The sequence below is a fragment of the Choloepus didactylus genome, chromosome 4, assembly GCF_015220235.1.
Source record: "Choloepus didactylus isolate mChoDid1 chromosome 4, mChoDid1.pri, whole genome shotgun sequence".
Classification (NCBI taxonomy): domain Eukaryota; kingdom Metazoa; phylum Chordata; class Mammalia; order Pilosa; family Megalonychidae; genus Choloepus; species Choloepus didactylus.
Window position 1 is genome coordinate 61,130,273 of NC_051310.1, and position 27,764 is coordinate 61,158,036.

At 37.0% G+C, this 27,764-nt stretch overlaps 1 protein-coding gene across 3 annotated transcripts in view; it reads right to left on the reverse strand.

Annotated features, from left to right (window-relative positions):
* The window catches only part of FRMD6 (FERM domain containing 6), an 88,418-nt gene that overhangs the window by 38,358 nt on the left and 22,296 nt on the right, over window positions 1-27,764 (reverse strand). For 2 of the 3 annotated variants that reach the window (XM_037832723.1, XM_037832721.1), the window contains exon 2: window positions 9,222-9,465. In XM_037832723.1, coding sequence (XP_037688651.1) covers window positions 9,222-9,320 — 99 coding nt within the window. In that variant the 5' untranslated portion in view covers window positions 9,321-9,465. Of the gene's footprint in view, window positions 1-9,221; window positions 9,466-27,764 lie in introns of those variants that run through there. The other variant, XM_037832722.1, reaches the window with a different exon arrangement.

The window sequence follows — 27,764 nt, forward strand, 5'->3', positions numbered from 1 at the left end:
AATGTTGACATTCCTTTGTTCTCCCTCATTTAAAAACATTCTTATATTTGTACATTTAATCGCCATCACTGATCACTCTAGGTTTTGCTAAGTTATACAATCCCAGTCTTTATCTTCTATCTTTCCTTCTGGTGTCATACTTGCCCTTTGCCTTCCTCTGTCACCCATACTCACCCTCATCTTTCTTCAGGTACTTACAATATTGTGCTACCATTACCCAGTGTTGTACTATCCATTTTTTATCTATATAATCAATCCTGTTGAACCTTCTGTACTCCTTCAGCATCAAATGTCCGACCTCTAAACTCTATCTCCTGATAATCTATGTTCTCAACTCTCAAATTTCACTCATCAGTGTTAGTCCATATTAGTGAGACCATACAGTATCTGTCCTTTTGTTTCCAGCTAATTTCACTCAACATAATGTCTACTGTCTACCATTTTGTCTTTTGGATTCTATATATCCTATCTGATTTTATTTTCATTTTTTCCTCTCTCTCTCTCTTTTTACCCTTACTGATAGTCTTCATTCCTACACTCTTCTCCAAACCTCTCTCCTGTCTTTTCCTATCTGCCTATAGCGCTCCCTTTAGTATTTCTTGTAGAGCAGGTATCTTGTTCACAAACTCTCTTAGTGTCTTGTTTGTCTGAAAATATTTTACGCTCTCCCTCATTTTTGAAGGACAGTTTTGCTGGATATAGAATTCTTGGTTGGCAGTTTTTCTGTTTCAGTATCTTAAATATATCATACCATTGCCTTCTCACCTCCATGGTTTCTACTGAGAAATTTGCATATAGTCTTATCAAGCTTCCTTTGTATGTGATGGATTGCTTTTCTCTTGCTGCTTTCAGAATTCTCTCTTTGTCTTTGACATTTGATAATCTAATTATTAAGCATCTTGGAGCTGGTCTACTTGGATCTATTCTGTTTGGGGTATGCTGCACTTCTTGGATCTGTAATTTTATGTCTTTCATAAGAGATGGGAAATTTTCAGTGATTATTTCTTCCATTATTCTATCTTCCCCCCTTTCCCTTCTCTTCTCCTTCTGGGACACTCATGACACATATATTCGTGTGCTTCATGTTGTCATTCAGTTCCTTGAAACTCTGCTCATATTTTTCCAATCTTTTCTCTGTTTTTTTTTTCTGTGTGTGTGTGTGTGTGTGTGTGTGTGTGTGTGTGTAGGATTTCATCTCTCCTGTCCTCCAGTTCATGAATCCTTTCTTCTGCCTCTTCAAATCTCCTGTTGCATGTTTCCATTGTGTTTTTCATCTCTTCTATCATGTCTTTCATTCCCACAAGTTATGCCAATTGTTCTTTCAAATTGAACTTTCAAGTTCCTCCTTATGTTTGCCCAAAGTCTTCTTTATATCCTTCATTTCTTTTGCTGTGTCTTCCCTCAGCTCGTTGATTTGATTTTTGAATTGATTTGGGAGACTGTTTGATTAATAATTTGTTGTCTCATTTCCTGTATCTCAGTTGAAGTGTAAGTTTGTTCCTTGGGCCAAATCTTCATTTTTCTTAGTGTGATTTATAATTTTTTTTGTTGTCTAGGCTTCTGGTTTCCTTGATTACCCCAATCAAGATTTTCCCAGACCAGACAGGCCCAGGTCTCAGAAGGAGATTGTATTCAACATCAGGTGTCCCTAAAGGTGTAAGACCCAGCAGATTGGCAGACTTTCCTGTGAGGCCTGTAGGCTCTGTGCTTTTCCTATCCTGCCCAGCAGGAAGTGCTTGTCAGCTCCCAGCTCCCCACCAGTGTAAAAAAGTGTGGTGTATTTAATTCTCAGTGGACCCTGTCCCAGCCAGGTACTGAGGGTGTCAGAAACTAAGCTTAGGCTATTTCTGTCCTCCCCCCTCCAACGAGGACCTGGGGTCTGAGTTGTCTGAGGGAGGGCAGCCATTTGAGATGGGCCCTGCCCCCTGTTTTCTTAGGGAAGCTAAGCCCTTTAGGGAATTTTCTCCTACCCTTGAGTTTTTCCTTTGACTCTCTGACTATCTTAACTCCACCCCTGCCTGGGTCAAGTGCTGTCAATTGAAAAAGCCTGAGGCTTTCTCTAATAAGCTACTTAGAATGAGAGGAAAAAAAAAGGAAAAAAGCAAGAAGTCCCCTTTTCAGAGCCAGTCTCCAGCCCTCCAGTTCACCAGGCAAGAACTGGAGTTGGTACCCAGTTCTGTGTACCGCTTTTCTTGGGACATAGCCCTTTTCCAATATTCTGAGCTCAGCAGACTCTAAAAGCCTGTTTTTTTTTTTTTTTTAAACATAGCTATGCATTTATTTTTTTTTCTTTCCAAAGAGTTTTTTTTAATTTTTTAAAATTATAATTGTACTATTAACTATCATAATCATATATCATATATCACAGGGTTCACTGTGATTTACAGTCCTTTTTTCCTTTAAAATTCAGTTTTATTGAAACACATTCACACCCCATACAATCAACTGTCCACAGCATGATCACATAGTTATGCGTTCATCACCACAATCTATCTCTGAACATTTTCCTTACATCAGAAAGAACCAGAACAAGAATAAAAAATAAAAGTGAAAAAAGAACACCCAAACCATCACCCCCATCTCACCCCATTTGTCCTTTAGGTTTTATCCCCATTTTTCTACTCATCCATACACTAGATAAAGGGGATGTGATCCACAAGGTCTTCACAATCACACTGTCACACCTTGTAATCTACATTATTATATAATCGTCTTCAGGAGTCCAGACTGCTGGGTTGGAGTTTGGTAGTTTCAGGTATTTACTTCTAGCTATTCCAATACATTAAAACCTAAGACGTGTTATCTATTTACTGCATAAGAATGTCCACCAGAGTGACCTCTTGACTCCATTTGAAATCTCTCAGCCACTGAAACTATTTTGTCTTATTTTGCATCCCCCTTTTGGTCAAGAAGATACTCTTAGTCCCATTATGCTGGGTCCAGATTCATCCCTGGGAGTCATATTCTGCATTGCCAGGGAGATTTACACCCCTGGGAGTCGGGTCCCACGTAGGGGGGAGGGCAGTGAGTTCACTTGTCAAGGTGGCTCAGATAGAGAGAGAGAGGGCCACATCTGAGCAACAAAGAGGTACTCAGGGGGAGACTCTTAGGCACAATTATATGCAAGTTTAGCCTCTCCTTTGCAGTAACGAGCTTCGTAAGGGCAAGTCCCATGATCAAGGTAAAAGCCGCTGTTTTTATTTATTTATGTTTTTTTTTTTTTTTTTCTGTCAGCCCTGCTTCCTCTCTGCCAGATAAACCTCCAGGTTTTTTTCCTGCTTTCTCCAGGTTTATTTCTGTTTGTAGCTTGTATTCAGTAATCCCAATTTGTTAATTAAAACTACAATTGGAACTTAGTTGTGCTACATTCCCTTGCTCTGGCAGGGGCTGCTTTTCTTTTCCCCCACAATGAAGTTTTGCATCTCAGCCTGCTGTGCCAATGGGGGAGGGGCACCAGCTCCACAGTTTGGGGAGCTTTACTTACAGTTCTATGCTGCCACCTCAGCCATTCCATCCATTCCTGACTGGTGTATGATATCCCATCATGGATGGCACCCCCATCAGTTGTTCCAGACTATTTTCTAGTTGTTTCTGGCTATTTACTAGTTCCTCTAGGGGACTAACTAAATTCCACACCTCCCTATGCCGCCATCTTGCCCCGCCTCCCTGATCTCTTTTTAATACCTAAACCAATCTTTTTTCTGAGTCCTAGTATAATTCAAACATAATAAAAACATAATAATTTGGAACTCTGGGGATAAGTTATTCCAAGTAAGTCACATTTTGAGTTATAGAATAGTCTTTAAAAGATACAGCGTTAACACTTTCTCAAATGTTTAACGAAGTGTTTTTTGGCAGTAATTCTCCTGAGTCTGCCTTGTTGCATACAGAATTACCAAAGCTTATTTGAGTTGAGATTGACTTTAAGAGACCACCCAGGTCAATTTTTTCATTTTATAGAACTACAAAACAAAACCCAGAAAGCTTTAAGTCATGTAGCTGGTAGTAGCCAAAGGCAACAATTCATTTATGTACTAAAATATATTTATATACATATATGAAAATATATGCAACTTAACAGTTTTATCATTTTAGCTTTCATTTGTACTATTAACTTGCAAATCCTTTCTTCAATGTTAATGACATCAATTACAGTTTTTATTATAAATTCTGAATTAGCCAGCTCTGAATTAATGATGTTTTATTATACCCTAATATGTAACTCAGATCAGGAAAAATAAAAACATGCCAAAATCCCTTAATAACTGAAAGACAAACAATTCCAATTTCAACGGTTTACTGCTGTGTTCCATATTCATTATTAACAGCAACCAACCCACAGTATATTTTCCACTGGAAAGAGCAAAAGATATTTAAGGCCAGAGTAGCCACCAATACAGCTGCTTATAAGCACCAGGAACTAGAATAAGCAAGGACAGTACTTTACTTTATGTTTGGAATATAAAGTAGGCACTCGCGAGTTTGATGAATGCAAGCCATCATGCTGTTTCATGACTACAGATGACTCTCCTGACCTACTAAGCAAACCATTCTATAAACATGGCATTCAGGAATTTAGGAATAACACATCAATGCAAACTCCCCAACATCACTGGGAGAATGTTTGCCAACTGAAAATTATTATCATCTTTGTGTATGACTAGCTTGATTCAGCCCACTTGAGATACTAGATTCCTGTCCTATAGAATTCCTATGTTATTTCCAACCTTGTTAAAACGACTTTGGATTCTGAGTTTCATATTACCATAATTTCACTTTACAAATAAGCTTAAATAAACAGAATAATAAAGAAAAGGAGAAACTATCAATTAGCATATAAAATTCTTAAGTTTAACTATATACACTCTAAATTTGAGACTTAAAATTTCACATCCTCTAGAGTCCCTTTAATCCTTAGTTTGCATTTTAAAATGTAGGACCCAAAACAGAAAAGACAAAAGATCATGAAAAGTTAAAAAAATTCCAAACCACAAACTAAATATATATAAAATAAACTATACTGTAAGCTTGTGTAACTGTTGTTCAAATAATGCTGTACATTTCTTCCATGCATGCCATGTAATTAGTATTCTTCCACTAGTTTAATTCAAGTATTTGGAACCTACTGATAGTTCTTTAACAGCTGTCAAGTAAGTCCACTGCTCTTGTTTAAAAACTGTAATTAAGTAAGGTATAATTAAATGACTCTGAAGTCTTACCTGCTATGAAAACTAGCCTCAATTTTATGTCGTTATGTATTATGAGTCTTTAAAGCTACATTTTAGTTAATTGTGAAATTTTTCAATCTTCAGGAAAAATGGGAATTAAAGTGTTACACTTTGTGTTATTAAGAATAAAAGTTAATAAAAATACACTCTATATTGAACTTTTTAGTAAAAACAGCATTTGATCCTAAATGTCAATGGTATGTTATTGAGCAAGAATGTTTAAAATCTACTCCAGAAAAAAAAAGAAAAAAAATACAATAAAACTAAAGTACTGTTCACTCTAGTCTTAGTGAAAAGGTATAAAATCTTGGTGACAATTTACGTCACTCATCAAAAGTTCTGTGGCTCTTCTATCATCATTTTATTCCCCAAATTTTTCAAATTCCCAAATTTAATATTTACTTGATGGTTAAAATCATTTACAATAGCCCTTATTAGTGCAACTCATGGAAAATTCAGAATGACCAAAGTGCTGGAATGTCCCTCAAAGCACTAAATTCCACATGCAGAAAGGCAACATTCTATCAACTATGCTCAACAGGGAACAAACTTCCTTTGTTTAAAAAAATGTTTAGAAATGATGAAAAAATCAGACCATCAATGAGATAGCTTTGCTACAGTTATTGTATTACACCAAAACTCTATAAATATCAATTACAATTTTCTGAAAACAAAGATAATACCTTGTAGGAAAAGATGGACCTTGGCAACCTTGAATTGGTTTTCTAGCACTGGGGAGGCCTCCATACTATTCAACCCAGTCCTTTCTTTTTCCAACCACTTGCTAGGGAGGAGTCTGGGGTTTCAGAGGAGTCTATGTGTGCTAGAATAAGAAAATCTTATAGACCTACACAGGGTTCAGACTCTCCATTTCAGTCTCGTTAACAGAGTACTCTAATGAAATGAACAAACGCTCAAAGAAACAAGTCAAGTGCTATTCTGTTAAGTGCTCACTTACTGAGCATTACCATGTGCCAGGGCACTGCACTAAGTGCCTTATGCACCTCTTTATACACAACATCCCTGAGAGAAGGGTTAAGTTTATCCCCAATTAACAGATGAGAAAACTGCTGCAAAAAATTAAATCTTTTGCCCAAGGTTGCAAGCAAAGTAAGTCACCGAGTAGGGATTTCAACCCAGGTCCCTGTGACTCTAAAACTCGCCTTAAATATAGGGCTTCACCATCCATGATCATAGCCCTGATAGTCTTGATCACCCTACAGGCATTATTATGCTAATTTTGCAAGAGAGGGAAATTGAAGAAGTGCAAAATTTATCTCTGCCTAGGAAATAAAAAAATAATAGCAGCTATCCATGTGTCAGGCATTGGTCCCATTTTATAGGTAAAAATGTTGAGGCTGAGGGAGGTTTAATTAACTTTCCTAAAGTCAGTCAGATGTGGGATTTGAATTCAGGCCTGTGTATTTTAAGTACATCCATGTTTTTTCACTGTGGTACTGCCCCTCAATTATTCGTCACATAGAGAGGCAGAAAGCGAACTAATAAAAACAAGTGCCTACTATGTGCCACGAACTGGGCAAGTTGCTCTTACAAGTGAAAAAGGTGAGTGACCTCAGGTAACTTGTCCAAAAGTCACAAAACTAGTAAGTTGTAGACTCAAAGTATCAATTATCATGTAACATTTCTCAACAATGATGATGATGATAATGAACGACAACCAACATTTACTTGCTAAGGGCTAGGCCACTGATATAATGCCAAAACACAATCCAGTAAATAGAGTTCTGAAGAGTGGAAGACACTAGGTGGTGCTTACATGCAGGTCTTCATCTGTCTTGCCTAAGATTTCCGAGCATCTACAACACTTTTTAGAGAACTTGTTAAAATATAGATTCCTTGTCCTACACTAGACTTGCCACATCAACATCTCCAAGGAGTGGAGTCCAATAATCTTAATATTTAACAAAATTTCCACGTGATTCTGATGTACATTAAGGTTTTAAAACCACTGACCTTAGGAATGGATGGACTGGCTATCTTTCAGTCTATTCTCCATAATTATCCTCCCCAGCTGAGATCTTAGCACAAATTAATTTCTTTGAAAATTACAGTCAGCTCTTAAGACTTGTAAATCAGATTAGTCTTCCCTTCACTTAACTGATGTTAGTAAGGTTTTATTCCAAATCCTGTATGCAGGTATAAACACACTCACATGAGCATGGGTATACATATCCCACAGGGTGAAAAGACAGAGTTGTAGCTGAGAGAAGTGTCTCACATGATTATGCTATATGTACTGGATTATGTATATTTTTAAACATTTAGTGGAGATCTTTTTCATATAACTGTATAAGAGAACTCAAACAGCATTTCCAAGTTTATAAGCAGAATTACACTTTGATTTTGCTAGTGCCCACACTGAAAAATGAACATGCTGCCTATTTTCACTAGGTTTTAAAACCCAGTGCTACAAATATATATAGCCTACCACTCTGCATACCTAGCTAATCACTAGAAATCCTGTCCAAGAGATGATAAGTTTCATTCACTAGGCAGGTTTGACAATCAGAAAATTCCTAGGAGCAAAAATGAGGTAACAATAGTAAATCAAGAAAACTATGAAGCATGTCAGAATAAAACCAAAATAATTATAATAAGTAGTACCTTTTCTTATCTAAACTTTTTAACAAGGCAATTTAAATGTCATATATATTCAGTATAAAAATCAGAAATATTCTTTTATACAGCAATTGGTATAAAAATACAGGTAGCACATAGCAAACAAAACTAATTCAAGGCATGCACTAAGGCAGGGTTTCCCCTAATTCTATCAGAATGCAATCAGTGAGAGAAAGAACATGATAGTTGTTAATGGGGAGAGTGGTTGAAAAAATGCAAAGCATGATACTGACTGCCATAGAATTGTTTGGTGGCCCCTACCAAAGCTAAACATATCTATACCCCATGATTCACAATTCCACTCCTGGGTAAAAATCCAGAAATGTATACACATGTGCATCCACACAAATATTCACAGCAGCTTTATTCATAATGGCCCAAATTTTGAAACAACCCAATATCCAATGATAGTCAATGGATACATAAACTGGGTGCTTATGTGCCAGGAACTGGGCAAGTTGTTTTTAAAAGTGAAAAAGTATATTCACATAATGGAATATCACACAACCATGAAAAAGAATTACTATTACATGCAAATGCCATAGATGAAGCTCATAGACCAAATGCTGAGTGACAGAAGCTACACCCAAAAGAGAACATACCACATAATTTCACCTGTAGGAAGTTCTAAAATAAACAAAACTACTCTATGGTGATAGTGATCAGAATAGCTATTATCCTTTGGTTAGAGGTTATTGAGAAGGAGGGGTCACAAAGGATCTTTCTGGAGTGCTGGAAATGTTCTTAAGATTCCTATACTTTGCTGTCTGTAAATTATACAAATTTAAATTGCAAATTATACAATTTAAAAAGCTAAAAAAATAGTATATTCCTCAATTCCCAGGTTAACTACAAGAACTGACTTATTTATGAACTATAAGCAAGACCTTAGTGTTCAAATGCACAATATATCCACCTAATTCTTGATTGGGTAGACTTAGGCTACTATGAAAACAACAATCAAAATGCATATTATAAAGCTAGCAATTAATACCTCTTCATGTGACACCTCAAAAGCATTAAAAAGCAATTTCATATATTTTCATAAAATTATTTTTCAATAAAAGTTTTGTTTTTTCATAAAATAGCAACAAAAATTCCCTACTTTTACCTCAGGCAAGAGAATGTTGAAGGTGGCTGTACTTAAGCCATAATTCTAAGTTTATACCTAGTACAGACTACTTTAATTTTGCCACATTACTACTGGTCTCATTCTGTAATGATTTCACCCTTAACCAGAAAGTCGTAACTTAAATGTAGTCACTGGTACAAATAAAATGTTTCTTTGTACAAATTAAACATTTCTAAATTTGTACAGAAATGTACAAATTAAACATTTCTAAATTTACTCACATTTATGATGATGTTCAGAGATTCATCATTGGGAAGGAAAATACACACACTCCGGCGGTCCTGCATGACTCTGTTGTTATGGAAGTTCAATTTGTTCATTGTGTTACGGGCTCTCTAGTGGGCAGAGCTGGGCTTCCGGTCCTCGGTAATTCCCAGGTTCCGAGCACTCCAAAGTCAAACTCTCTTCCTCATCACACGCCCTACTGCAGAAGCATTGTGGTGTTGGACTATGTTGGTTTCATAGCTGTAAAGAAGCCCAAAAGGAGGTCCATGAATAAAGGCGGAGAGATAGGTCAGGAGAGAGACACAGAGAAAAACAGCATCACAACTGTTCTTGTTGGCACAGGGACAGGTGACCTATCACAGGACATCTGTCAAAAACTAGAGCTGCCTAGTTTAATAAATAAGAACTCACAGAAATTTATTCTGTATTTTGTACATTATCAAGTGTTTTAAAACTTTTCACTCACAGTCATTAACTAAACTTAAAGCCAATGACTGCCTCACACATTCAGGGAAGTACTACACATTGTAGGGCTCACAGAAATGTAGATCCTGCCTATGAGGAGTTTCTAGTCTCAAATGGGAGATAATGAAGGTTCTGGAGATAAACAAAATGACAGCAGCAGAAACAACAAAATTCTCTCTTTTTTTCTTCCATTAATATCAAACTCAAGTAAACGCTGCAGCTCTTAACAGTACATTCATTCTTGAACCACTGTGGTCTGGCTTCACATTACTAACATGGCTCTGCCAAAGGAAGCCAATGAGCTCTAAGCTATCAGTGGTTTCCACAGGAGTCACTTTAACTGATCTCTTGGAAACATTTAACATGATTGCTAAGCATTCCTTACAAATTCCTTTTCACTTGGTTTTTATGTTGCTGCTCTCTCCTGGTTCTCTTACCTAACAATACAATCGTAATCTTTCTATTTATTATTTAGCCAACAATTAATACATGGAAATAACAAGAATATATAACCATATTTAGATATAAAAGAACTGTGAATTTTAGATACCTCTCATAGCTAATTGGTTTACTAAACATATTAATTTTTTTATCTTCATTTTATTGAGATATATTCACATACCACACAGTCATACAGAACAAATCGTACTTCCGATTGTTCACAGTACCATTACATAGTTGTACATTCATCACCTAAATCAATCCCTGACACCTTCATTAGCACACACACAAAAATAACAAGAATAATAATTAGAGTGAAAAAGAGCAATTGAAGTAAAAAAGAACACTGGGTACCTTTGTCTGTTTGTTTCCTTCCCCTATTTTTCTATTCATCCATCCATAAACTAGACAAAGTGGAATGTGGTCCTTATGGCTTTCCCAATCCCACTGTTACCCCTCATAAGCTACATTTTTATACAACTGTCTTCGAGATTCATGTTTGATAGTTTCAGGTATCCACCACCAGCTACCCCAATTCTTTAGAACCTAAAAAGGGTTGTCTAAAGTGTGCGTAAGAGTGCCCACCAGAGTGACCTCTCGGCTCCTTTTGGAATCTCTCTGCTACTGAAGCTTATTTCACTTCCTTTCACATCCCCCTTTTGGTCAAGAAGATGTTCTCTGTTCCACGATGCCAGGTCTACATTCCTCCCCGGGAGTCATATTCCACGTTGCCAGGGATATTCACTCCCCTGGGTGTCTGATCCCACGTAGGGGGGAGGGCAGTGATTTCACCTTTCAAGTTGGCTTAGCCAGAGAGAGAGGGCCACATGTGAGCAACAAAGAGGCATTCGGGAGGAGGCTCTTAGACACAACCATAGGGAGGCCTAGCCTCTCCTTTGCAGCAACCGTCTTCCCAAGGGTAAAACCTATGGTAGAGGGCTCAACCCATCAAACCACCAGTCCCCTATGTCTGTGGTCATAAACATATTAATTTTACTTTTCAACTTCTCCCAGGTTTTCAAAGTATACAAGTTTGTTTCCAATTAACGAAAACTTGATCTCCACTTTTCTATAATCACACATTTTATTTCTATTTCATGTCTCATTCATTGCATTGGCACGAACTTCCAGAATAATTTTAAAATTCCCTCTTTTTAAAGAACGTGTCTAGCATTTCACATATTATTGTTAATATAACATGATGCAGCCAAGTCATGTTAAGACTAAGTCTTTCAAACCATTAGCAATTATTTATCTTGCTCATATTCAGTTATATTCGTAGGAAAGCAAAAGAAAATTTCCAGGAATATGGAATTATTTTATCAGGTAGAGAGTATAACCTTGCATTCCAAATAAAAAAGCAACTATCAGTGCTCACATAAATCAAAGCACAAATGACATAGAATCTTGGCCTATTTGCTTCTTATGGTTAAATGTCTATCTGTGATTGGCAGGAGAGGAGAGAATATATTCTTAGATGGGACTATGAGTAAATATAATGCAGTATGTTTTCAAAAGTATAAATAAAACACCAACCACAAAGGAGCTACCCAGAACTAGGTAAAAACAAATGGTAATCTTATATACTTTACTCATTAGGAAGGTGACCAAAAAGTCCACTTAGTACCATTCTGCTTTTGTTAAAGGACAATAGTAATGTTTCACCTTAGGCTGTAGGCAGCACCTTATCCATGGAGTCACAGGAGGTCAGTGCTGCAGTTTTCTCCAATATGGGATGGCTAGCCCAAGTGCTCTATGACCACAAACTGTGCCCCAAACCCAATCACCCATCTACAAATTGTACACTTTTAGTTCAACAGCTCCAAAGTGTCATTTGGAGGACAAGCGTTGGCTGCATCAGCATCACCTGGGTGTTTGTAACAAATACAGAATCTTGAGCAGAATCTCAGAATCTCTAAGGACAGGGCCCAGGAATCCTACTCTTTTGAAAAAGCACTCCAGATATTTCTGATGCTCAGGCCCATTTGGAAACTACCGCTCTAGTTAACAGAAGGAAGACACTGAGCAGAGTGCTGTGTGTACCACCTTCATAGTATACTTTGGGAAAACATCTTGAAGCTATAGAATTGGGGGTAAGCAACATTTGTGTATGATATCACATCATCACCATAAATGAAAAAAAAAAAACCTAACATTTTCCAAGATATAAATTCCTGAAACAGATCAAATTTGCATACTAAAAACATTCTCCTGAGAAATGTTACTAGGTGGTCCAGGGATAAGTAAGTTTGGGAAGCACTGTGCTGTACATGTACCCTCTCTCAGAAATTCAGAAAGCATTAAAGGCTCTGAGAAGTCCTGCAGGAAACTTCTCAAATTTGTTAAACTCAGTATTCCCCAATTTACTTCATCACAGAATAATTTTTTCAAGTCATACCTACTAAGATACTACAGAATAATATTCTTAGGTATACCTAAGATTAGCTTTTGAGCTCTTGGCTGCTTATTCTGTGTCCTAAACTAAGTTCCAACTCAGTCCTGGAGGACATATTTCCTACTCCAGGACAGCCCTTTCTGCCCAACAATTTTGAAGTATATAATCTATGAAGGACAAACCATGTTGTAGTATGATATTTTCTAGGTAACAAAACAGCTTTAATAGTAATTTGAGAAATAGTTCTAAAATGATTTCCATGTCAGATATTACATCTCAGGGTAAATTCTTTCCCTATATATCCATATGTTCCAAAATGTAGGCCTCCATTTTGCTATACAAAACCTTTTCAAGAAGAAATGGTAAGCTATTGACAAATGCATCTTATTTAAATCCGAATCCTTAAATGACAGTAATCCCACTATAATCGTTTTATTTAAACCTACACTTCAAATTGAGCTCATCTTACAATTTTCCATTTCTAATTAAACCAATTAAAGTGGGAGTATTTCTACTGACCTACTTTGTAGAATTAAAAAAATAAACTAGAAAAATTATCATCTGAGGTTTGGGATGTTTCCAGAGTTTCATTAAAATAACCTGAAATTTTTATTTGGGTACAATGTTTATTTATTTTATAGTTCAAATAATGCAGTACAAAAAATGACTAGAAGAGAATTATTGAAACAAATTTAATAAAAGCAGAGTCTATAAGAAGCAGTGCTGCTTCACTGTTGTTTTTCCAGCTTTGAGAAAAACCAGAAAAGCCCTAAGAGAGAGACAGGATTAAGTTTTTACTTTACCCAGGACAGTAGTAAAGTTGATTAAAAGGTTCTCTACTGAAATAACAAAACAACCATGTCTCTAATATGCTCCAATATAAAGCTTAATCTTAAATTGGACAGTTCTGGAGAAAAGAATTAGACTAAATTCATACCAATACGAAGTGCAGAAAGCCGCCTCTGAGCTCTTGGCTGCTTATTCTGTGTCCTAAACTAAGACCCAACTCAATCCCAGGAGGGCATATTTTCCACTTCTGGGCAGCCCATTTCTGTCCAACAATTTTAGGGTCGATAATCTATGAAGGACAAACCATGTTGTTGTATCATATTTTCTAGGCAACAGAAGAGCTTTAATAGAGATCAAATCCGACCCTGACATCTTTATAAATACCCAACTAACAAAATAGGCCAAGCTATAAAATTTCTCCACTTCAGTTTTAAACCCACACTATTATGAGTCTCTTACTTCCTGACAAGACCTACATAATATAGTTCATTTTGAATGGAGGCAAAGGAAAATTCTCTATTCTGCTATGGTCACCCTAAAAAAAGTGAAAAGATGATAATTTGATAAAAAGAGTACTATAAGGCAAGCATGAATAAGTAGGCAAATTTCAATAGTCAATAGTAAATATTTCAATAGGTCTCTTAGCTAACAAAAACAAGGCAAAACATTATGTTGGAAAACTTGATTTCAGAGAGTGCCATCTCCTAAGTTAATTATTCCATATCTATATTAAGTGCAAGTTTTACATATAGCACTAATACTTGCTGAAAAGCAGAATTCAAAAACAGAAGCTGTGAGTTCACCATCTAGTTAGGGACACACCACTGCCAAGAAGCTTAAGATAATGGTGTTGCCCCTGCTTTCCAAGAGCACACATACTCTGATGGACAACTTTCATGTCAACAATACGGGAAGAATAAAAGATATCAGTACTACATACATGAATACTATGGCTAAGATCACTTTGGAATAAGCAGTATACAGTCTTTTAGTGTACAGTATTCTAAAAGTGATATCAGAACACCTTCGATGAAATGTCAAGTTTTTTTTTTTTTGAGGAGGGTTATTTATTCATCCATTCAACATATATGCATTTAACACCTACTATGTGCCATGTGTTTTGCAGATACTGAGTATACAGGACTGAATGAAACAAAAGTCTCTTCTAATAGAAACAGATAATAAACAAATATATAATGTAGATGGTGATATGTACCACGAAGAACAAACCAAGAGTAGGTGAGAGTTGATAGAGTTAAGGAAGGGGTAGTGTGGATGCTATTTCATATAGGGTAATCAGGGAAGCATCTGTGATGAGTTGATAATTGAGCAGAGACCTGAATTAAAAGAGGAAATGAACCATGTATGTCATTATCTATCACCTATCTATCCATCTATCCATCCATCCATCCATCCACCCACCCACTCACACAACTGTGTCAGTTTGAATATATTATGTCCCCCCAAATGCCATTATCTTTGATGTAATCTTGTGTGGGCAGACCTATCAGTGTTAATTAGATTGTAATTCTTTGAGTGTTTCCATGGAGATGCGCCCCACCCAACTGTGGGTGATGACTCTGATTGGATAATTTCCATGGGGGTGTTGGCCCGCCCATTGGGTGAGTCTGAATTAAATTACTGGTGCACTATATAAGATCAGACAGAAAGAGCAAGCTTGTTACAGCCAAGAGGGACACTTTGAAGAAAGCACAAGAGCTGAAGATGAGAGACATTTTGAAGACGGTCGTTGAAAGCAGACTCTTGCTCCGGAGAAGCTGAAAGAGGACAAATACCCCAAGTGCAACTAAGAATGACATTTTTGAGGAACTGCAGCCTAGAGAGGAATGTCCTGGGAGAAAGCCATTTTGAAACCAGAACGTTAGAGCAGATGCCAGCCACGTGCCTTCCCAGCTAACAGAGGTTTTCTGGACACCACTGGCCATCCAGTGATACCCGACTGCTGATGCATAACCTTGGACACTTTATGGCCTTAAGACTGTAGCTGTGTAACCAAATAAGCCCCTTTTATAAAAGCCAATCCATTTCTAGTGTTTCGCATTCTGACTGCATTAGCAAACTAGAACACCAACTATCTAGGGAAGAGTTTTCCAAACAGAGAGAACTGTAAATGTTGAGTCTCACTTACTGCTGAGAAAAGTAAAATAATAGTACTAATAATAGCTAACATTTACTAAACGCTTACTATGTGTCAGGTGCTGCGTTAAGAGCTTGTGGTAAATTTAAAAACTCCAAACTCTGTCATGCTTCTCATTGAGAGACAGGCTCTATTTCCTCTCTCCATGAATCTGGGCTGGGCCTGTGACTAACTCAGGCTTAGTTATAAACTTTGCCTTGTGGATAACCCACTTTAGCTCAGTTGCTTATAATTGTTACTTTCTTGTTTTTCTCATTTGCTCAGATCTTCTTAGAGCTGGGTAACTATAGGGTAATCAGGGAAGCATCTGTGATGAGTTGATATTTGAGCAGAGACCTGGCACATAGTATATGCTCAATAAGTGTTGGATGCTCTGCTCACTACACAGACGTCCTTAGACAAGGAGGGTTCTATGGCACTGTTTCTCAACCTCAGCACTACTGACATTTTGAGCCAAATATTCTTTATAATTGGGGGATGTCCTGTGCACTGTAGGATGTTTGGCAACACCATGGCCTCCATCTAATAGATACCAGGAGACTCCCTCTCCTAGCCCCAGCTGTGATAAACTATGTCTCTAGATATTGCCAAAGGTCCCTCGGGTGGCAAAACCACCCCTGGTTGGGAACCACTACTCTACAGGTTTTCTTATAGAGCTGTTATGGCCTACTTTTTTTTTTTTTTTTTTTTAAACCATCTAGCTATTTCTTATTTAAGTAATAGTATAACTCTTTACTAACTGTACATTTCCCAAATAAAGGTCAGAAACTGAGTTCTAAACTCAGAAATCTGGCTTGAACCTTGAAGTCAAACTTTTCATCCTCTTGAATGCCTATGGTCTTTGGCTTCAGAACAGCTTTGAAGTTTAGCCTTCTGGAAAGGAAATTATCAGTGTATGTATTGCCAAACTTTTCACAAAAAATACACTTCCATTATTACCAGGTATTTGTTTCTGGCGAGTCCTATATTTTGATTCTAGTACCTGGGAAAAAAATATAAAAACTATTCCAGAAACAACTTCTATCTGGTTTTTAATTTGTCTGTATACTCTATTTTGGGTAAATTTCTTTTTTTAAAATTTTTAAAGTAAGGGTCATTTGTTTAAAAGAGACACTTTGAAACCACAGAATTATTTTTCTCACTTAATTTGAGAAGTACATTGAACACTTCCTATACTGTTCTGCAGTTACTCTTACTTGAAAAGAAAGTAATTGATAACCATCAACTATCTGAAGCCAAACCCTCTACAAAGAACCTCAGACTCTGCTGCTGTCTCTTTCCCACCTTCTGACCACTGCACTGGTGGACAAATGAAGGACTGTGATAAGGCTAGGGATCACCTTCCATTTAGAGACACAATGGATAGCATACTGATTAAGAAGATGGACTTATCCTTCCTAGTCACTCAAACCTGGATTCTAATCTGTATTCTACAATACTGGCTGTATGACCTTGGGCAAATTACCTAGTCTCTGAAACTGACTATTCATCTGTGTGTTTTCCACCCTTCCATAGGTAGGGATGTGACCCAGGGCTAGCCAAACATGGTACCCCATTTTCCAACTACAGTGTTTGGTGTAAAGGGTAAGCACGTAACTCCAGCTAACCTAGAATTCCTCCATGAAGTTTGTTATATGAATGCTGGGCTGTTCTCCTTGAATTGCTATTTGTGCCAACAATATGTCCTCGGAGCTGCTGGCAATCATCCTTTATGCCATATAGTGAGAACTTGCCTGAGAAGGAAGCTATCACAGAAGAAAGCAAAGCTCAGAAACAATCCTGATTACACCCCTAGGATGGCTCCATCTAGCTGCGCGTGAAGCCAGAAGGGATCCTTAGATATTCCCATATAGTGAGCTGATAAATTTTCTTTTCTTTTAAACTAATTCCGCCACTTGCAACTGAATGAGTCCTTTCTAATACAGCCAACCAAAAAGAAGGTGATTGATTGCTTGATACACTCATTCATGCATGCACTGAGTGTCTACAATCACTAGTGACGATATTCACTTAAAAAAAACAAAACAAAAACTCTAAGTTTAAAGTTTCTCTCCACTCTAAAATAAAAGAGAATATTCACTATGATAAATAGTCATCATAAGCAGAGAAGACATAGAAGGTGGGAAAAAAATGTTAGTAACTGAAAAGTTTAGGTTGTTGACATGCTGTATGGACACTACAATTCTACAAGGGCACCACAGGAAGTGATTTATTAGGATAAGGCATAAATTCATTTAGGACAAACAAAGCATACTGAGCAATTAATTCATTACAGTAATTTTCAGCAAAAAAGGAATATCTCATCTTGAATACTAACTTGTGGGTGAATAGTCCTATTTTATTAAGGTCACAATGTGTTTTGACAGAAACACACTGAATGTGCTTTTATCATGTCCATTTGTAATAAATTACAAAAGCTTGGAAAAAGTGCTCTCTCTGCAAACAAAATAACTGAAAATCATGGTTATACATAGTTTGGGAATTGGTCAGTTTTTGGTATAGTGGTAGTAATTTTAGTAAAATAGCTTTTAATTTTGGGTCTATTTTGTAAGTTTGGGTAAAGGAGAAATCATTACGTTAATTACCAAATGGAATCTATTATGGACTGTAATCTGAATATAAGGTTACACTATACAACTTTAAGTGGCTATGCACAGTACTTGAAATGCAGGATAGTTTCTGAATCATTGGAAAGATTACATTTGGAAAGAGAATACAATGACAGGCAGTATAATGTGCTGCTTAAGACCTTAGAATCTGGAGCCAGCGTGCCTGGGTCTGAACTCCAGCTCTGACACTTACCACCAGGGTGCCCTTGGGCAAGTTTATTTCTTTGTGTCCATTTGTCTCACTTCTGAAATGGGGTTGTTGTGGAGATTATTAAATGGGTAATCACATGTGAAGCACTTAGAACAGTGCCTAGCACACAGTATGCACTATTTACTAACAAGTAACATTACTGGCTTCATATCATGGAAAGTAAGAACTGCTTTCTTTTTGGTAATACGTGGTGGTCATTATCTACCGTCTCATTAATTATATCTTGAATTCTAAAAGAAATGGTGCTTTTCTCCTCTTAGAAGCTAATCATTTCTTTTCTATATTTAACCAATGAGATGTGCTGCACCTTGGGGTTAGGAATAGAAAATAATCTTCCAATTAAAATGGACTTGAATTGGTTGCCAAGTCATGCTCATTACATTCTAATGAATAAAATTAAGTGGCTATTTCTTGACTACAGAAAAGGGAGAATATAAGACAAGAAAGACAGGTAAAGGAGATTTATATATATATATATCAATGTACTCACAAGCTATGATCAGCACTGTAAATCACTGCAACCCCTATGTCTTTCTCTCTAGTAAGAGTAATAAAAATGACCAAATAATCCCACGCTTGGGGAACGTGTAGGAAGGAAATAATTTAACCAAAATCACACTACACCTCTGAACAAAGGTACCTGTTGAATTACTTATCAAAGTGAACAAGAGAAACACAAATGTAAATAGTCCAACAAGAATCGATTAGTAAATTACAGTATACCAAAAATAATACCAATAATAAAACCCTATTTATTGAGCATTTCCCTCTAAATCATAAACACCCACTATAGCCCCAAATCACCCTGTTTCACTATATGTTTCAAAAAACAAAACTGGCAGGAATAAAGAAGTCTCTAAATCAGAGGCAGTTAAAAAAAAAAAAGAAAAGAAGAGAAAAGAAGAAGATCACAAGTATTCTGTTAGTCACCAAACAAGCTAAGCCAACTGGTATTTGAGTCTTCCAGCTTGTTAAAGTACACTTTCTCTCTCTCGTAGCATTCTAAATTCTGCCCCTTAGAGAGCTTATGAACTCTTCGAAGAGTCAAAATTAACACAGTAGAAAAAATAGGAAGTAGTACAAGTGTATTTTCAGTTAAATGCTAACGTGTGTGATAAAATAAAGGTCATGGGATTTAAGAAAAGGTTGAGTATTGAGGGGATAGTGTGCAGCATTCTGAAAAGATATCATTGAGGGAAAGGAAATGACTTGTATACTGTGGGGAGAATAAGAAAGACTTGCAAGGATGGGAAGACAAGATCCTGAGTAAGAAAAAACACAGGGCAGAGCACGGGAACACAGGAGACAGGTCTGGACCAGCAAAGGCTTTCCCAGTACAAATCGAATGACTCGACAGATGAGAAAGCAAGTGATGGCTGGAGGGTCTCCCGCATAAGAAGGCACCTTGAACACCTTGAGAGTTCTGACATGACCTATTGGGACAGCACACAGTATCCTACATAGTGAACCATTTTTCAAAGTTTTCTTTCATGTTAACCACTTACCTTCTCTAGCTTTGGCAATGTTTTTGCATCAAACTCTTAGTCTTTCACCTTATTCACTCGATTACAGAGGCAAAGGGTAATGATAATAGTGGTACTCAAAGGAAATGAGAATCACCACCTTTCTTACCCTAGAGATTAAAAACATATTTCTGCAAAACACAGTTCTGGTGTATGCTTTCTACACTGAATAGTAATAAGCATAATTCTGTTAATCAACTATTAAAATGGCTCCCATCCTGGAGTCCATCAAAGAAATAATGAGGACCTTTGAGTTAATTTAAGCATTTCAAAAAGCCTGATAAAAAGAGCACATTTATGCATGGTACAATCTCAAGAAAATTTAAAAGTTTAACATTTACAGGGCTTATTTTGATAGTACACTTTCATTTTACATGCCAGATTTTAAAAAATTACAAGAAATGACAATTTATTTTGACCAAAAATCTTTCCAAACATAAAGCCCGAGAAAGTGTGGGGAGAAGGACAAAGGTGATCCTCAATGGTTTAAAGGTTAGAAAAGATTTATTTGCTAGAAACATTTAAAAAGAATCCTGGTAAGAAAAAAATTTGTTCCTTCTGTCATTTTAGTGGTTTTTGAATCTCCTTTACTATATATCCTATGTTCTCATCTAGATTTCTAAATATTGTCTTGTTTCATTCCCTTAAATCCAACCCCAAAATGCTGCCAGGGTGTGCCCTAACTGGATGTTTTAGGTCACAAGGCCCCCATCACTGGCCAAAGCCAGGGAACAATTAGATGAACTTAAGCCACCCATGGCCTACCTCTATAGCCAGGAGTGAGATCAAATTCTCCCGAAGGACACCAAAACAAAAACCTAGGTACCTTTAGGAAGTTGGGGAGTGGGAGGACATACTAGCTAGGTAAACAATAAGGAGAACAAAAGCAATGGTAAAATTCATGAATTTTAAACCAAAGAAACTACTTTTTTACAGCCATCTGTATGCAAAAGCCATATCAAGTTTAGCAATCAGGCACAAAAATTCCTTTCAACCAAGATGAATTTCTAGCATGACATCACCATCAAAAAGTGCTGTACTCAGGGAAAATTCTTTAACTTAGAAGCATCTGCTTCTAATTTCCACAATGAAATCTTTGATTCCTTCATTCATGGGACTTGTACTCGATTCCTTCTAACAGGAACTGCAATTTTCTAGACAATGATTTTGCTATCAAATTCTTATTATCTGGTAGTGATATACAGAATTTTAACATTAAATTATTTTTTCCTTGAAGTACCTTTTCCCAAAGAGAGTCTAACGGGCCTTTAACAAAGATTGAATTAAATATTTGAGAAGTTGGTAGCTTTCTTGTAGCACGGCAAAAGGATTTCCCATATCATTAAAAGCTAACAAAAACAACAACGAAACATACAAACTGGAAACGCGAATGTCCACTGAAAGAAGAATAAACAAAACATGATACATTAAAATAATTCAGCAGTGAAAATGAATGAATCACGGCTACACATTAAAAAGGAGTCTCAAAAGCAATGTTGAGCATAAAAAAGCAAATTACAGAAGAACACATATAGTATGATTTTATTTCTACAAATAGAAAATATTCCTACATACATAAACAGGAAGTTCAAAAACACGCAGAACTAATTAATTATTTAGAGATACACGTACATGTGGTAAGACTATAAAGAAAGGCAAAGCTCTGATTGACCTTAAAATTACAATAGTGGTTCCCTAGGGCTGGGGGTAAAGGAAAGGACAGACGGTTTCAGAAGTACTAGAGAAACATTCTTTGTCTTAAGCTTGGTAGTAGATACAGTGGGGTTTTTTTTTTTTTAATATTATTGTAGAAAATGTATACAGACATCATAAACACTTTTCTTTGTATGTGTTTACTTAAAAAAGTAAAATAATCAGAGAGATTGATGTTGAAATGTTGTGAACTGCCCATATAATGGTGACTAAAATTTAAAAACATACATAAGGTAGGTCAAGTATGAAACCCTGCCATAACTGCGTGCTACATTTAACATAAGACAAATCCATCAAGGACTACACAGTTTAACTACTTAAAATAATACTTGGAAAATATCATTTTACTACATGACTGATTTGATGGCCCTGCAACTGAAAAAAGCCTTGGCAGAGTTTCTAGTGTTGTTAATGCATTCCTGTGGGAGTTTCTACAATTTAGTGACATAGGTCTGCACTGTTTTCTGAGTTTCTACCTCCTACTAAAACGAAAAAAATCTAATGAAGTATAATCAAATGAAAATGTTACCACTATATCAGATCTTAGAGATGATCTAGTCCAAATCCTTAATTTTGTAGGTGAAGAAAATGTCACCTGGGAGAGAATGACCTGGCCAAGATGATGCAAGTCAGTTTTAGGCCCCCAGGAGTACTTTTTCTTCCAAGATTTTTCTTCTCCAAGTTCTACTCAAAAGCTCCCACGAGTGGGACACCATTTAGTTTAATCTTGTCTCTTTTCAGAAACTTCATGTTTTACATATTTAATTAGAAAGCAGAGGAACACGCTAAAATTATTTATTAAGTTAAATGCTAATAAAGCCTGTCTTTCATCGTACTAGTTGTAGAATGATGTGTGGAGAATTTTATAAAGCCAGAAAAAGGCCAAGAGATGCCGGGAATCCAACTTCTACACTTATACACATATATCATGGGTCTGAGATTATTTTGTTTCCAACACACCCACAAAAAGCAGTCTCTGCAACTGGACACACCCTTGCAGGCACACATAGTGTACATATACGAAACATACAGTATGGCACACAGTAAGACGCATGGGTCAGGACACTCTTTACAGTAAAAGAAGATCAAAAGCAGAGTCTACAGACTTCAAAGTAAAAGATTCTCTGAACATTCTACAAGGGTTTATATGGCTACAAAGGTCCTTATTTAACACCCCTTTGGAGACTTTGCTTTGAATACATTAGTTGGAGACAAAGTTGTCACATAAATTTATATAAACATCTGAAGATATCAATGAAAAAGCCAAGAGAAAAACAATGGTTGTTTTAATCATTAGAAAAAGTCCTCAGTATTCTGGTTTATGGTTTTAAAAGCACTTAAAAGGAATATTTAAAATTTTTCCTTTATATGTCTTCTTTGTTATAGCGTCACAAAATATTTACTGTTTTTATTTCCATGTAGGTATTCTACCTCCAACATACTAAAGGACACTCATATTCTAACAAAGACTTCATTAAGGAGAGATCACCAGTTCAAACTTTAAGCAACCTTCCTTTCCATCATGTCTTTAGCCTGTTTGCTCTGAGGAGACTGAAGTGGCTCATGTTGTTCTGCAGAAATGTGAATCGAAGATTGTAGAGGTGGATGGAGGGAACATCATTTGGAGCCAGGGCCACAACCTCTATGTTTTTCCCAAGGGAATCTTCAGGCAGAAGACCTGCCATCTGTTGTCCAATTCCCTTAATTTACTTCTAGAAGATAACTATTGCGCATTTGCCAGTTCCACCAAGTGTGAAATCTCATTTTCAAATGGAACTTCCATACGTAGTAACATTTTATTTCCCACATACCAATTCACAGACTTTATTTCTGTAGCTCTTCTCAACTGGGTGCTTGAAAGAAGATACAAACCAAGATTACCTCAATTATTTCCCATGTATTCTAATGGGAATTGAAATAAATGGCACTTAGCAGTGAATCTCTGGGCTCTCTGGTGTGTGAAGTCGACAAAAGCCAATAGTGAGTCACTGAAGACACAGCTGAGTTGCCTCCACTTGACCTACCTGTATATTGGAATTTCTGGTTGTGTGATGTGCATTCCCCCCATCCCCCGCATTGTCAAGAAAGCATTCTTTCTGAAAGTAATCATCCTGTGATGATTGAGAGACACACAAAGTCTGGCTCTTACAGGGTGTGGAGGAAGGAAATCAGAATTACACCTTACCTAACACTAACAGGGTTAATCCTCCATGAAGAATGGAACCATAGCTCAACCTTAAAGTTTAGAGGTAAGAAACCAAACCAAATCAACCAAACAAATACCAAAAACCACCCTTCCTCTGTCCAGCACTGCCTTTTTAAATGGCTCTAACCATACCAGAAAGACAACTAGTCCTGAGACTGACCTGTAGACTTTTTCCTGCAGAAACCAGATAAGCAATCTATTGCAAGGTCAGCTGTCACTCATGGCAAGACCTCTGCCCAACGCCAATGGTGCATTGTTGCCATTTTACTTCTTTCATCCTACCCAAAAGAAGACTATATATTGCCAATGACTTAAAACCATCTCATTTTTGATCCATAGGCAAAACCATTCAAGTGTTTAAAAGGTATTCATTATGAGTATTTATTCTTCACGACATTCACATTTGGAAGAATGAATTAAGAAAACGGTGCTGGTCCTAGTCATGGACTTTCTAAGAGCAGGAAGTGATTTCTTCTTTTTTCAGACATGAAATTTGCATGACTTGTAAATTATCTAATGGCCTTTCACCTTCAATATAGGTCTGTGTAATTAGGAGATAAAAATCTGAAATCCTCTCAAAGAGTCTTTCAGGAGCATCTTCCAGTTGGATGTAATCAATCTAGAATTTGGTAATTACTTGCTTCAAAAGTACAAGAAGTCATGACAGTTTTCGACACTGCCATGTATATAACTAGAAATGACAGCTGAGGTCTAAGTTACCATCCTTAGTGAATAAAACTCTTAAGAGCAAAGATTCTGATAATATAAAAATACTTCATTTTGGAGCCTTAACTTGCCACCTGTACCACAAACTCTGGAAAACCTACAGATAAACTTCCATTGCCAAGTGAATGTTTTGGAGGCCCAATTCTTCAGAATCAGAGTAAGTACCATATTCTACTCTGTATTATGAAAAAAAAAATTACTTTGTAATTTTTTCTCTCTCCATTTTCCAAGTATTTCTTCCAGTTCTGAGATTTAAAAAAAATAATTACTTATGTCCAGGAACTCCAATTCTGCCCATGAAATATTAACTGCCACAGAAATGGTCTTCTATAAACAGCTAGAAAACTGGACAAAACATATAAAACAGTTTTCAGACATTAAATAACTGAGAGAAGGAGAACAAACAAAGTGGCTCTATATTCCCCCCCACCCCAGCTTATCGGTTCAAGGCAGTTATAGTCCACAGTGCAGAAAAAAAAAACCTAACACAGTTGAGTCTTACTGAGTTGAGGAGACAGATATAAAAGTTTGGGGAGGCTGGGACAGCTAGAATTTGTGGGGCAGAATACTTAAGAGGAAGTGGCGGCACATTGAGAGAGGTCCAAAGATCTGCTTGAATCATTTGCTGTGTATTAATCTGCGCACAGTGTGGAATAAAACTCCTTACCAGGCAGGGGAGAGAATCTTTGGAAGGCAATAGGCCACACAACTCCTGGAGCTCACACAGGGATGGGAAGTCTCACTAGAAAGAAAGGTGAGACTATAATAACTGAAGAATATCACCTTAATAGTGGGGCTAGGTTAGCTCTAGTCTGAAGCCTGCTCTGGACCCGCTCTAACAAAGCTCAAAGACAAATCTTGAAAGGATCAAACTGACTCCAAGTAACTTACCTACATGCTAGAATAAAGTCCAAATTCTTTAAAGGAAGACACCAACAATGAAAATACTATGAACAATTTTAAGTTAATAAATTCAACAGCATAGATGAAATCAGCCGATTATTTGAAAGACACAAACTATTAAAGTTCATTCAAGAAGAAATAAATAACCTGAAGACCCCCTGTGCTGGTTTCAATGTATTATGTCCCCCAGAAAAAACCATATTCTTTGATGCAACCTTGTGGGGCAGACATATTAGTGGGGATTAAGATGGAATGTTTGGATTAGGTTGTTTGCATGGAAACACGCCCCACCCAACTGTAGGTGATAACTCTGATGAGATATTTCCATGGAGGCATGGCCCCACCCATTCAGGGTGGGCCTTGATCAGTGTAGACATACAAATGAGCTAGGGGCAGAGGGAACTCAGTGCAGCTGTGAGTGACATTTTGAAGAGGAGCTACAGCCAGGAGGGACACTTTGAAGAAAGCACAGGAGCTGCAGATGAGAGACAGTTTGAAGACGGCTGCTGAAAGCAGACTCTTGCTCTGGAGAAGACGAGAGAGGACAAATATTCCAAGTGCAAATAAGAGTGACATTTTTGGGGAACTGCAGCCTAGAGGGGAATGCTCTGGGAGAAAGCCATTTTGAAACCAGAACTTTGGCGCAGACGCCAGCCATGTGCCTTCCCAGCTAACAGAGGTTTTCTGGACACCACTGGCCATCCTCCAGTGAAGGTACCCGATTGCTGATGTGTTACCTTGGAACTCTATGGCCTTAAGACTGTAACTGTGTAACCAAATAAACCCCCTTTTATAAAAGCCAATCCGTTTCTGGTGTTTTGCATTCTGGCAGCATTAGCAACTAGAACACCCCGTATCTATTAAATAAATTGAATTTGTAGCTTAAAATTTTCCCACAAAGAAAACTCCAGGCCTAGGTGGCTTTACTGGCAAACTCAACCTACCAAATGTTTAAATAAGAAATAATACCAATTCTACACAAACTCTTCCAGAAAACTCAAAAGGAGGGAACATATCCCAATCCTTTCTTTGAAGCCAACTTTTCCCAAAATAAGACATTACAGGGAAAAAAAAATTCCTCATGAACACAGACATAAAATCCTTAACAAAATTTTGATATATCGAATCCAGCAATATAGTTTAGTTTATCCCAGAAATGTGAGATTAATCAAAGATGTATCAATCAATGTAATTTACCATAACAGACAAAAAAAGAAAAATGATATGATCATCTCAATAGATGTAGAAAAAGCATTTTACAAAATTCAACATACATTCATGATACAGACATTTAAAAAAAAATGTGTAAGACCTATGCAATGAGGAACAAAATACTGTCTACAGAAAGTAAAGAAAACCTAACTAAATGAAGAGATATTAATGTAGATGAATAGAAAGACTCAATATGGTTAAGAAACAAATTCTCCCCAAATTGACCTATAGATTCACTGCAATCTCAATCAAAATCCCAGCAGGACAAGCAATAAGTACATGCAAAAATTGGAGAAATCCAAATAAGGGCTGTAGACTAGTTAATAATAATGTACTGATGTCAACTTTCTAGTTCTGAAAATATATCATATGTGCCAGTTTGAATATATTGTGTCCCCCAAATGCCATTATCATTGATGTAATCTTGTGTGGGAGACATTATAAGTGTTGATTAGATTGTATTTCTTTGAATGTTTCTTTGGAATGTGCCCCACCCAGCTGCGGGTGATGACTCTGATTGGATAATTTCCATGGAGGTGTTGCTTCGCCCATATAGGGTTGGGTCTAAGTTGATCAGTGGAGCCATGTAAATGAGCTAACATGACATAAGGAACTCAGTGCAGCTGTGGGTGACATTTTGAAGAGGAGCTACAGCCAAGAGGGACACTTGGAAGAAAGCACAAGCTGCAGATGAGAGACAGTTTGAAGACATCTGTTGAAAGCAGACTTTGCTCCGGAGAAGTGGTGAGAAGAAAAATGCCCTAAGAGCAACTAAGAGTGACATTTTTGAGGAACTGTAGCCTAGAGAGGAACGTCCTGGGAGAAAGCCATTTTGAAAGCAGAACTTTGGAGCAGATGCCAGCCACGTGCCTTCCCAGCTAACAGAGGTTTTCCGGACGCCATTGGCCATCCTCCAGTAAAGGTACCCGATTACTGATGTGTTACTTTGGACACTTTATGGCCTTAAGACTGTAACTGTGTAGCCAAATAAACCCCCTTTTTATAAAAGCCAATCCATCTCTGGTGTTTTGCATTCTGCAGCATTAGCAAACTAGAACACCATAGTTATATAAGATATTAACATTGGGGGATGCAATGTACATGGGAACACTACTATTTTTTCAATTTTTTTGTGAGTCTAAAATTATTTCAAAATAATTTTAAAATAATCTTGATCCTTTTTTTTTT